Source organism: Mustela lutreola, chromosome 17 (assembly GCF_030435805.1).
Source record: "Mustela lutreola isolate mMusLut2 chromosome 17, mMusLut2.pri, whole genome shotgun sequence".
Lineage (NCBI taxonomy): Eukaryota > Metazoa > Chordata > Mammalia > Carnivora > Mustelidae > Mustela > Mustela lutreola.
The window spans coordinates 7,318,199-7,331,964 of record NC_081306.1 but is presented as its reverse complement, the minus strand read 5'-3'; the positions used below and the strand labels follow the sequence as shown (position 1 = coordinate 7,331,964).

General features: G+C 35.6%; 1 protein-coding gene across 1 annotated transcript in view; it reads left to right on the top strand.

Annotated features, from left to right (window-relative positions):
* Nucleotides 1-13,766, top strand: part of LOC131819718 (phospholipid-transporting ATPase ABCA3-like) — a 136,409-nt gene that overhangs the window by 38,761 nt on the left and 83,882 nt on the right. Inside the window, exons 9-12 of the mRNA XM_059155003.1 lie at nucleotides 1,717-1,890; nucleotides 2,586-2,764; nucleotides 3,537-3,671; nucleotides 12,774-12,903. Of these exons, the coding sequence (XP_059010986.1) occupies nucleotides 1,717-1,890; nucleotides 2,586-2,764; nucleotides 3,537-3,671; nucleotides 12,774-12,903 (618 nt within the window). The remainder of the gene's footprint in view (nucleotides 1-1,716; nucleotides 1,891-2,585; nucleotides 2,765-3,536; nucleotides 3,672-12,773; nucleotides 12,904-13,766) is intronic.

Below are 13,766 nucleotides of genomic sequence, written 5' to 3'. Positions count from 1 at the left end.
TGTCCTCTATTTCTGTATCTCTGTCTCTCTTGGAATTTCAGTGCAGTGGTTTGATTATTTCTTCTTTGTCTGCTAGAAGTTGCTGAAAAGGCATTGGGAAAGGTTTTAATTATTGATTCAATTTCTTTTATGACCTTAGGACATTCAGGTTTTCTAGTTCTTTCAGTTTTGGTAAGTTGTATTTTCTTTAACTTACATTTTTAGTTTTGAAATTTATTGGTGCAATATCACTAATTTAATATGGTTTTTTATGTTCTTAATGTCTTTACTAATGTCTGTCATGATATATGCTTTTTTACTTCTTATACTAGTAATTTGTGCCTTTTTTTTCCTTCATCAGTTTCACAACAGGTTTGGTTGCAGTATTAGTCTCTACAGAGAATCCCCTTTTGGCTTTGCTGATCCTCTTACCATTCCATAAATTTTGTATTTATTGCCATTTTTTAAATCTTGTGATAGTGAATGTTTGTCTTATGTCTTTTAATAAATGAATTTAAGGCTAGTTGTTTCCCTCTTAGTACTGGTTTGACTACATGACACAAATTTTGGTAAATAAGCTTTTCCCTGTTGTTAAAATGTTTTGTAATTGTCCTTATAATTTTCATTAATTGAGAATTATTCAAAGATGGATGTCTTAAATTGCTCAACATAATGGATATTTTTGGATATCTTCTGGTTATTGATTGCCAATTTAATATAATTCTTTTGAAATTTGTTAAGATTTATGTTATAACCTAGTCAATTCCAGTTTTTTAAAATCAGTATGTTTGAAAAAGATGTATATTTTGAGGTTGTTTGGGATAGTTGACATGTATTTTCATTAGGTCAAGTTTGTTAATTCTGATAAAGATGGTTAAAATCTCTACTATGATTGTACATTTGTATATTAATTGTTTGTTACTTTTTGCATTATATATTTTGATGCCATTTTATCAGGTGTGTCTGATATATTTGTTAGCTCTTATTTGTCCCCTCTCATTTTGTTTATGATTTTAATTTTAAAAAAGAATACACATTGATGAGTATATAAAGTGTTTTAGTTTGTGAATATGGTATGTAGAGTGAGGTAGAGAGGGAAAGGAAGAATCATTCCTAATAGTGGAATAATACATTGTACTTTATAACATACCATTTTTACTTAGATGCTGAATTTTAACTCCTGATAATGTTAATTGGTATATTAACAGGAATTTTCTTTTTAGTGTTTTATCAGAGTCACATTTTTGGAACTCTTCGTATACTAAACCATATCTGCTTTTTTGAGACCCAATTTTGTATTTCTGTTTATTCAAGTATCCTTCTTTTCTCTCAGTATCATGACATAGACTGAATCTCATAGTATCTGGAAATACAATCTAGGTATTTTCTGATTATGTCAATAATAGTATTTACATTTATAATTTTTATGCTGAATACTAAATATGTAAATTTTCCATTAAGAACTATAATATTCATAGTTACTATATTATATAATGATAAATTCCAGAAAAAATTGTTACTGAAATGTTTAATTTCAGGGTTTTATTCATTCAGAAAATACTTTCAAGCACCTCCTAAGTGCCACGCATTTTATAATGGTGAGCAAATGGTGAACAAAAGAAATTTCTATTCTCACTGTGCTTGTTTTATTACACTCTTCCAGTAAGACAAAGATTTTGTAGTTTAGGTTTCTGCATGTAGCTTTAATTGACCTTATAATTTCCTTCTTATTTCCAGCACATTTTGCTGTTTCTGTTGGAGGTTTCATTTATTTTGCCACTTACTTTCCATTTGCGACAGTCTCTACAAACTTTGCACAAATGACATTCACCCAGAAGCTGGCTTCCTGTCTCAGCTCAAATATTGCAATGGCACTGGGAACTAAATTCCTACTCAAGGCAGAAATGGAAAGTGAGTATTTACCTTCTAAATTTGATGATATTCTCATAAGATATTCACAATTTTAAAATTAATATGTGTTAAACTGTCCTTCAAAAAATGATATTATTTCATACCACCGCCGGTAGCACATGAGTGCTTCCACATTCTCTCCATAAATTTGCTCAAGTCTATTTGTATCTTTCCCTACTCATTTGGAGCTCCTGGCTGCTGTTTAGTGCTAGGACAGGAAGCAAAGCAGGTTTGCTTTCAGTAACTTTTAGTCTTCCTTTTTTCATCAGGGCAATATCTACATAAAAATTCTTCTAGTCTTCTCTCTTGTAGATAGCATTTATCCCTGCTTTTCAATGATTATGGTTTTCTAAAATTATCTTTCCCAGTGAACATTCAGCATGAGGAGGGGTGGAGAGGAAGGAGTCTGTGTCTTAACCCATAGGTTTGCTTATTTTTCTTAATGTTTATATTCCTTAGTATATTTTATTTTTGTTTCATTCATCTGATTGTTTTCTGGCACACTAGGAAGTATCTTACGTGATTACTTGCTTAGATGCCCTAAATTCTAATGGTATAAGAAAGTAACTTTACTATAATATGAATCTCTGTAGAATATTAACACCTTTTTCCTTCACTCTTTAATTATGATGCAGTTGAATAACTCTTTTAGTGTCAGTTGGCACCTTAATTAAATGTCAACTGTTATCTCTTAGAAATTGGAATTAAATGGAGTAACATCTTCTCATCACCCAAAATGGAGAACTTTGACTTTACCCATGTACTGGGAATGTTTTTATTTGATGCTTTCTTATATGGCCTTGTGGCCTGGTATATAGAAGCTGTCTTTCCAGGGGAGTATGGTGTGCCCAAGCCATGGAACTTTTTCTTGCTGGTGAGTTCTAATGCTTCTGTTGCTGACAGAGGTCACTCCCTATGAACAAGTATTGTAATTTCTATAAAAGCCACCATGAGCTAATTTTGCACTGTCTATAATTGATCCACTAGTTCTGGTGCAAGAATAATTTTAATGACTCTGGCCACTCATTGGCCTTTTCCTAATACACTTTAAAACACCCAGTATATATAACTATAAATAATGTGTGGATCATGGCGCATAACTCCAAACTTTAAAAATTCTGAGTACTCCTTCACAGTTCCAGACAAGTAGCTCATAAACGATTAAACTTGGGCATAAAGAAATTAATATAGTATGGGTCTTTGGGTAGTAAAAGCAGAGGTTTAGTTATGCCCCCTGTCTGGACACTTACCAACTGTTTTATATCCTTGTTTAGTACAGATGTCTTAGAGTCTGACCCATGCATGGGAATCGTGTATATCTTGCCTTCCATTCTCAGTCTTTTCCCTTCTTATATTGGCTTATGTATTGGTAAGAGAAGATATGACAAGGAGTGATATAATTGTTTTTGTTATGGCCTCATTTTAGAGCAATTTACATTTGTCCCTCTTGGACAGTTATGATTTTAATAGAGCAGTCTGCTCTTATGCCTTGGGGCTTCAGATTAAGCCATTTAGCTCCAAAATTTAACCCCAAGAAATTTTCATCAGTCCATCTCCGTACAAAAGGTAACAAGCTAAAGTATTTTCTGTTGCATCACTTTTCAAAAACGTTTGCAGTAATTTCACTTTTATTCCCCCTTTTTCAGCGTTCTCACTGGTTTGGAGAAACACCTGAGGAGAAAAAGGAAACAAGGCAATTTTATGAAACAAATGAAAGCAAGTATTTTGAAGCAGAGCCTACTGATTTGGTGGCAGGTATCCAAATCAAACATTTGTGCAAGGTATTGTTTCAAAAATTTTTTCTTCCTGATGGAACTGAAATTTAGGTTATAGTTCATTGTAAATGATTATTACTAGAAATACCAGGAAAAAGATCACATGCTAATAGAAAGTCATGGCTTTCTTTTAAGAAAGATCAAAATAAAATTTTTTCAGTATGTAATAAAAAGTCATATCTTTCTCCTTCCTCCAGAATAGACTCAGGTTTTCTATAAACTATATGGTGTTTTCCACAAGTGCTCTCATTCTAAAAAGTAGAGTCTATCGGAGATGAATAATTTGTGTGAACATTAATTTCTGTTCACAAATGTTTTGCATTTATCTATTATGTAATCTCCCTCTGTCAAGGAATTCATCAAGGGGGGACTTTTGAATCTCTTAATTTATCAACTGTATTTATTTACCAACTGTAGGCATGCAGTATTTAAGTAACCTAAACATTGGCTAGTATTGCCTCTCACAGGTCTACCTAAGTTTTGTTTGAGCTCCTAACCCCACAGCCTTGGGAAACCCAGAGCTTCCCTGCCAATACAGCTGATTTTGAAGATGAGTGTATAACCATCAACAAAATAAAACAGCCTATAGAATGGGAGAAGATATTTGCAAATGATATAATCTGTTAAGGGGTTAATATTCCAAAATATGTAAAAACCCATACAAGCCAACACCAAAAAAAAGAAACAATCTGATTTAAAAATGGGCAGAGGACCTGAATAGACATTTTTCCAAAGCAGATGACCAACAGACACATAAAGAAATGCTCAGCATCACTCATTAGGGAAATGCAAATCAAAACCACAAGGAGTTTTTACCTCACCCTGGTAATAATGGCTAAAATAAAAACACAAGAAACAACAGTGATGGCAAGGATGTGGAGAAAAAGGAACCCTCATGTACTGTTGGTGGGAATGTAAATTGGTCCAGCCACTGTGGAAAACAGGATGGAAGTTCCTCAAAAAACTAAAAGTAAAAAAACCGAAACAAAACTAAACAAAAAACTAAAAGTAGAATTACCATATGATCCAATAATTCTACTCTTGGGCATTTGCCCAGGGAAAATGTACACACTAGGATATGTGTACCTCAGTGTTTATTGCAACATTATTTACTGTGGCCAAAACATGGAAGCAACCCAAGTGCCCATCAGTAGATGAATGGATAAGGAAAATGTGTATATATACAATGGAATATTACACAGTCATCAGAAAGCATGAGATTGTGCCATTTAACACAATATGGGTGGACCTAGACTATATTATGCTATATGAAATAAGTCAGATTGAGAAAGACAATATTTCACATATTTCTCATATTTCACAATATGTCACTCATAAGTGGAGGCCAAAAAGTGAATAAACAAAAAACAGAACCAGAACTGTAAATAAGGAGAACAAATTGATGGTTCTAGAAAGCAGGGAGATGGGAGTTTGGGGAAAATAGATGAAGAGTGAAGAAAGATATTGACCTCCAGTTGTGTCATGAGTAAGTCAGGGGAATAAAAAGCAGAGCATAAGGAATATAGTCAATGATTTCATAATACTGAAGTAATGGAACAGATGGTAGCTATAATTGTGGTGAATACAGCATAATGTATAAACTTGTAAAATCACTAAGTTGTAGCCCTGAAACTAATGTAATGTTGTGTGTCAACTATAGCCAAAAACTATAACCAAAGAAATAAAAATGTTGAGTAAAACCTTTGTTTCAGATGGATAAATAGCTAAGGTGGTGCCTCAGAGTGTCGTTTAATCAAACATTAGGGACAATAGTGACTTAGGGCATTATTTGCAGGAACTTCAACAGAAGCCAAAGGTAAAGGATTATCTCACATATATTTGTGGGAGTGGCTTTTGTGGCTTGCATGAGCAAAATTTAAATAAAATTGTGCTATAAGAAATACCCCTAGCTTCTTTAAAAGAACCAATATAGTAAAAAATGAATAGAGGCCTTCAAACTGCCAAACTCCTACAAATAGAAAGCAGGCTAGAAAAAATAGCTGAAACCATGGTATGCTTTTTATGGTGAAGGAAGGATGATTGAGAAGTCAGAGTCAAGAATAGAAAGTGGAGTCAAGTACCTTGGAGAATTATCCTTTATTCTTGGGTCCTAATCAAAGAACTGCCGACAGTTACAAATAGTAGATTTCAGAATTTCATTTGACTGCTTTATTCTTCTTACCTTCCACTTACTTTACTGAGAGTATGTATGTGTAGTGGTTAAGTTATGAATATCCCACTAGTTTGTGTTGGGTTTGCGGGGAGAGTGGAAGATGGTAGATTTCAAGTCCCTTTTGATCACGTGTCTTCCACTATAGAGTAATGGTGCTCTAAGAGGTAATCTCTAGAAACTAGATCACAGGAGGCTCATCAACACCTGGACGTGATTTAGATGGCAGGACCCTGGACTTTGAGCTAATGCTATAAATGGTTGAGACATTTGTAGCACTGAGAGCCGGTGAAGGTGTTTTAATGTGAGAACAAAATGAGTCATTGGAGGCAGAGGATGGACTGTGGTTGCTGGAAGCTTTCATGATGGCCCCCAGGGATCCTCAATGATATTCACATTTCTGTGCAGGCCCCTTCTGCAGTGACTAGGCTGATCTTGTAACCTGTATAATACTCTGCAAGTGAAGTATAGGACTTCCAAAACTGGGTCATAGAAGTCATTGTGGCCTTTGCCTTAGTTGTGAATTGCTTGCTCTGAAGATAGCATCATGTCATTCAAGCTGGTCATATAGACAAGAACTGAATCTTCCCCAGACAATCAGTATGAACTTGAGTAGGCCTAGAAGTGGATACCCTGGTCTCGGTCAAGTCTTTAGATGACTTTAGCCCAGGTTACCACTTGACTGCAACCTTAGAAAGACCCTGACCCAGTTTCACCCACTTAATCTACTACATGACCATGCTTTTGCAGGTGTGCCCAGTCAGAGCAATAAGGAATATACTAGTGAGAGGAATACCAGCATCACTGATAAAGTCTGGCAGTAGGAGATACCTTAGCAGACATGGACTCTCTAGCAGAAGTGGAGGTAATGTGAGTCCAACATAATAGAGGATAGGTGGTCACACAGGCAGGAACAATTTTTCAAATAAAGTGTCAAGTATGGAGTGGCAGTCTGGGACACCTGGTCCACAAATGAGGGTTAACAGAGCACAGTTCTCTTGAGGCAACACAGCAGGATAGTTAATGAGGATATTGCCCAACCTGTACTACCAGGAGAAATAAAAGTTGTATCATCAGGAGCTAAGATAGCACCTGATATATAAATTTATGGTCTCCTCCACAGTTTCCAATTTGCAGAGCTCACACTTCATTGAACAAAGGAAGGTCTGGATTGGCTAGGTAGAAGTGTTCTGCAACAATACCAAATGTACATGAGGATTACCCAAGTCGGACAAAGGGACTTCTAGTAATTTACTTGGGTAACCATACTTGGGGATCCAAAGTACCATCATTATCCTACTGTTAGAGCAAGTCTATGTGCAGCTAGGTAATAAATGTAATCTTGGCTGTTGAGGACTTACGGTAGATACACTGGGACTACAATACCATCTAGTGGACATTTCTGTAGTTGCCAAATGTATAATTACAAATTTAGGCATCAATTCCATTCACTTCTTTAGTTAGGTTTATTCCTAGGTATCTTATGGTTTTTGAATGGAATTCATTCATAAGAATGGTTTTGAATTCCATTCAAAAACCATAAGATACCTAGGAATAAACCTAACTAAAGAAGTAAAGGATCTGTGCTCTAGAAACTACAGAACACTTATGAAAGAAATTGAGAAAGACACAAAAAGATGGAAAAATATTCCATGCTCATGGTTTGGAAGAATTAAAAAAAAAAAAGTCTATGCTGCCCAGAGCAATCCATACTTTCAATGCCATCCTGATGAAAATACCATTGGCACTTTTTAAAGAGCTGGAACAAAAATTTCTAAAATTTGTGCAGAACAGAAAATACCCTGAACTGCCAGGGGAATGATAGTGAAAAAGAAAAACAAAGCTGGGGGGCATCACGTTCCCTGATTTCAAGCTGTATTGCGAAGCTGTGATCACCAAGACAGCATGGTATTGGCACAAAGATGGACACATAGACCAATGGAACAAAATAGAGACTCCAGAAATGGAACTTCAACTCTACAGCAGCTAATCAGGAAAAAGTATTCATTGGATAAAAGACAGTCTTTTCAACAAATGGTCCTGGAAAAAATGGGCAGCTACATATAGAAGAATGAAATTGGACCATTCTCTTCCACCATACACAAAGATAAACTCAAAATGGATGAAAGACCTCAATGTGAAACAGGAATCCATCAAAATCCTAGAAGAGAACATAGGCAGTAACCTCTTCAACCTTGGCCACAGCAACTTCTTTGAAGACATGTCTCCAAAGACAAGGGAACCAAAAGCAAAAATGAACTTTTGGGACTTCATCAAGATAAAAAAAACTTCTAAACACCAAAGGCAACTGTCAACAAAACAAAGAGACAACCCACAGAATGGGAGAAGATATTTGCAAATGACACTACAAACAAAAGGCTGATATCCAATATCTATAAAGAACTTCTCAAACTCAACACTCAAAAAACAAATAATCAAGTCAAAAAATGGACAGAAGACCTGAACAGACACTTCTCCAAAGAAGACATACAAATGGCTAAGAGACATGAAAAAATGTCCAGCATCACTAGCCATCAGGGAAATACAAATCAAAACCACAATGATGCATCACCTTACACCGATGAGAATGACAAAAATTAACAAAACAGGAAACAACAAATGTTGGTAAGGATGTGGAGAAAGGGGAATCCTCTTACACTGTTGGTGGGAATGCAAGTTGGTACAGCCACTCTGGAAAACAGTGTGGAGGTTCTGCAATATGTTAAGAATAGAGCTACCCAATGTCCCAGCAATTGCACTACTAGGTATTTACCTCAAAGATACAGACATAGTAAAAAGAAGGGCCATATGGACCCCAATGTTCATAGCAGCAGTGTCCACAGTAACCAAACTATGGAAAGAGCTGACAAATAGATAAAGAAGATGTGGTCCATATATAGGGGTATTACTCAGCCATCAGAAAGGATGAATACCCAACTTTTGCATCAACATGGATGGAACTGGAGGGGATTATGCTAAGTGAAACAAGTCAAGCAGAGAAAGCCAAGTATGTGGTTTCACTTACACGTGGAACATAAGGAACAGCAGAGAGGACTTTAGGAGAAGGAAGGGGAAAATGAAGGGGGGAATCAGAGAGGAAGAGGAGCCATGAGAGACTGTGGACTCTGGGAAACAAACTGAGGGTTTCATAGGGAAAAAGGAGTGGGGAGATGGGTTAGCCCAGTGATGGATATTAAGGAGGGCACGTTTTGCATGGAGCACTGGGTACTATACACAAAGGATGAATCATGGAACACTTTATCAAAAACTAATTATGTACTGATGGTGGCTAACAAAATTTTTAAAAATGAAAAGAAAAAAAAAAGCAATGACATACCTGATGGTTGGTGTAAATCCTTATCTTGATTCATTGGCCTCTAGGGAAGAGCTATTCTATTAGAAAAGCCAGGTGGAACCCTTTGAAACTGCCTACCCCCACTGGCCAAGATGGTAAATCAAAGGCAATATCACATTCTTGGGAAGGTGGCAGAGATGAAAGTGGCATGAGTAGCAATTCCCCTTAACCCTATTTAACTCTCCCCTCTGGTACTTGCAAACCTGCAGAATGACAGTGGATCTATCCCAGATTCAAAAAAATAGTTCAACTATTTGCAGTTTTTGTGTCAGATGTGGTAATTTTCACTTATGGCAGATAATTACAGATTATAATTATAATTATAATAATTACAATGATTATAATTACAGATTACAGCCTCAGAATGTGGTATAGGGCCACTGATTTGGCACGTTTGTTTTTCCTGTACCATCAAAATGGGAATCAGAGATCTTTGTATTCATTTGAATGGATAGCAACAGTATATATCTATTTGTCCAGGGTTATAGGCTCTTGAGATCTCTGTCCTAATATAATCTGAAGGGAGCTGGATTAGCTATACATTTTGCAGAGTATCACTGTGACCCACTATATAGATAATTGGATCAGATAAGCAAGAAATGGCAAGTTTGTTGGAGGCCTTGGTCAGACATGTATTCTGAGGAGGGAACAAATAAAGCCTATGAAGAGTCAGGGACTCACTACATTAGTAAAAATTTTAGGAGTTAGTGATCTCATATCTGCTAGTAATTCTTCCCAAAGTAAAGGATAATTTAGTGCATTTTATACCTCCCACTGTAAAAGAGGAAAATAGTGCCTACTGGCCACTTCAGGTTTTGAGGCCAATATAGTCTGTACCTGATAATACTGTTTTTACCTCTATACTAAATGACACAAAAATACCTGCCAACTTTGAGTGGAGTCTGCAGCAGAAAAGACACTGCAACAGGTCCAGGAGGTAGTAGAAGCATTCCTGCTGCTTAGTCATCCCAATTCAGCCGACTTTGTATCTGTGGATGTAACACTGGGAAAGTATATCATGTTGATTTTATGGTAAAGCTCAATGGGAGTGTAACAATGCAGACATCTAGGGTTCTGGATCAAGGCCATGCCATCATCAGTTGAAGCAGAGTTATATTTTTCAAAAAACAGTTCTGACATGCTGTTGAGCCTTGGTAGACACGAAGCAACTGATCATGGGATAGCAAGTATCCAGATAGTTGGAAAACTAGGTAGAGATAATTAAAATAGAAAATTCAAACCTTTGAGATTGAAAGGAGTTTCATTTGTTGAGGAACACAGATGAGATTAAAGTTGGAGTAAAGAAAGCAAAGAGAAAGAATGACATGAAATGAATTTGGTGATATAGTCACAACATAAACCATGCAGGGGGCTGTGAAGGCCATGATAAAGCTCGGATTCCATTTTTTTTTTAATATGAGAAAATAATTGTTGACCTTTATTATTTTTTTCTCCCAAGTTTTTATTTAAATTCCAGTTAGTTAACATACAGTGTAACATTTGTTTCAGATGTAGAATTTAGTGATTCATCACTTAACGTACAACACCCAGTGCTCATCACAAGTGCCCTCCTTAATATCCACCACCCATTTAACCCATCCTCCCCACCTACCTCCCCTCGTGTGACTGTGTTTGTTCTCTGTAGTGAGGCTTTTCTTACTTGCCTCCCCCCTACTCCATATTCATTTGTTTCTTAAATTCTACATATGAGCAAAATCATATCTTATTTGTCTTTCTCTGACCACTTTGCTTAGCATTACACTGTCTAGCTCCATCCACATCATTGCCTCACACCAGTCAGAATGGCTGAAAGTAACACAGAAAATAATAGGTGTTGGCGAGAATGTAGAGAAAGGGTAGTTCTTGTTGGTAGGAATACAAATGGGTGCAGTTACTCTAGAGAACAATACAAAGGTTCCTCAGAAAGTTAAAAATAGAACCACCCTATGATCCACCAATGATGATATATTTATGATGAGATATTTACCTATAAGAATACAAAATTACTAATTTGAAGGGATATATGTACCCCAATGTTTATAGCCAAACTATGGAAGGAGCCCAAATGTGCATCAACCAATACTGGCCTTTATTAAGTAAAGAAACATGGTCTAATTTTTCTGTGAGAGTACTCTGACTGCTGTGAGGATTATGAGTGGAAGAAAGAAGACAAGTCGGGGGCTTTTATAATAGCTTGGGTAAGATGTGGTGGCAGTGTGGACTGGTCTCATGGAGATAGAAGTATAGAAATTCAGAATATATCTGGGATTAGAGCTGAAAAGGTTTACTCTCTAGATGTAAAATTGAAGAAAAAGGAGTAAACTAAAGTAGTTGGTTTTGTGCCTTGAGCAATGGATGGTTGGTGGAGCAATTTATGGATACCGAAGATATTGGGGGAGAATTTGAGGTTTTTCATTAGTTGGTTTTAAAGTGAAACTTTAAGAAATTAAGAGCTTCGTTTTGGATGTAAAACTTTATACATTCATTTAATTAGAGATTTCAAATAAGCGGTTCATGAAACTGGTAGCTTTGGTCTAAGGAAAAGAGAGAATGAGGACATCTGTGGAGAAAACATTTATTGCTATTTGGGGTAAAAGAGAAATCACTTTTTTTGTTACATAAGATGTTTTGCTTTTTTCACCATCAATGGGTTATACTGGAAGGAACATATGTTTAAAGTCTGAATGAAATGGGCTTGAATCCCAAGTTTTTGATTTAGATATTGTGTTTCTTAAAGTATTTTTACTTCATTTGCATTACAAATTTAACCAAAATCTTTTTATTAGTTACATACTACCTTTGTCTCCTCCAGATAAAGGAGGAGACATCATCTCTTCTTAAAGGTATCTATTTTTTCTCAAATTCAAGGCTAATTGGTTGCCTGGAAACATCACTACTCTGATGAATTCAAGAAAATTTATACTTTTTTTAGATTATTTAAACAAGTTTCTTATTTTCTAGAGTGAGAGTGATGCTCCTTCCATATTTTTGCATCTTTTTAAGGAGAATTTTCTTTCTTTCTTTATTTGTGTTTGTTTTTGAGAGAGTGTGAACAGGAGAGGGAGACAGAATCTGAAGCAGACTCTGTGCCCAATGGACAGGGCTTGATCTCATGACCAGGAGATCATGACCTGAGGTGAAACCAAGAATTGAATCCTTAACCACCTGAGCCACTAGGCACTAAGAACCCTGCTAAACACACATAAGAAATTTGAGATGCCTATAAAACATTTATGGTTTAGATATTCTATCCAGGTATTTTATTGGCAATTCTCCAAACCAGGACAAATTTATGGACTAGAGAATATTATGGCATTATCAGCTTTAAGATGTTAATTGAATCAAGGCATGAATGGATATTACTGAGGGGATATTTATAGATTTACTATGAAATTTTATAGCTCATGTTATGCCTTCAGATATTTTTTCCAGTCACATTTTCAGCCTTCTTAATTTTGGATTTTTTAATATCCTCATGAGATTAATTATGTGGTATAATTTCTTGTATATATAGTTGATATGAGTGCTTGTCCTTCCAAAGTGATAGTGATAAAGTCAATATATTGTGGGTTTTCCTCAACAGGAATTCCGGGTGCAAAATACTACCAAGATAGCTATAAAAGACTTGTCTTTGAATTTATATGTGGGGCAGATCACTGTTCTTCTAGGACACAATGGGGCAGGAAAATCCACTACCCTATCTATTCTCTCAGGTAAGTGTATATATCTGTCCATAGTATCCTCACATAGACACTGTAGATCAAGCCTACAAGACTTTTGTGTATTCTTTTGATATTTACAATTTAGCCAGTTCAGTGATGCATAAAATTGTTCAGTTATGTTTCTTTTTAAATTTTAAATAATTTTATATGAAAGATAGCAGATAGCAGGTTTTACGAAGATTTTACAAAGTGACCATTATAAATATGCTCAAAGAACTAAAGGAAACCATGATCAAAGAAGTAATGGAATGTATGAAAACAGTATGAAATAGAAAGTATCAATGAAAGGATAGAAATTATTTAAAAAAACAGGTGGGAATTCTGGATTTTGAAAAGTACAATAACCAAAGTGAAAAATTCGTTAAAGGGGCTCAACAGTAAATTTCATGAATTATAACAAGAGAACACCAGTCAACTTGAAGATAGATTGATAGAGATTATAAAATGTGAATAAAACTAAGGAAAAAGAATGAGGGAAAGTTAACAGTTTGATAGGAATTTTTGATACTTTTAAATGCACCAGCATACATGTAACTGGGATGTAAGAGAGGAGAAAGAGAACAAAGCCAAAAAGGTAATGGCTGAAAACATTAATTTACACATTCAAGAAGCTCCACTAACTTCCAATAGGATAAATGTGAAGAGATCTTCACCCACAAATATTACAGTAAAAATTAAGGAGAAAATCTTCAAAGCAAGAAGCCAAAATTGTCACATTCAGATGCACCCCAACAAGACCAGAAGCTGACTTCTAATTAGAAACAATGGAGGCCAAAAGGGATGGTATTTAATAAAAAAAATTGAAAATTTGAAATCATCAGTTACTAATAATGAAATTGAATCAGTAATGAAAA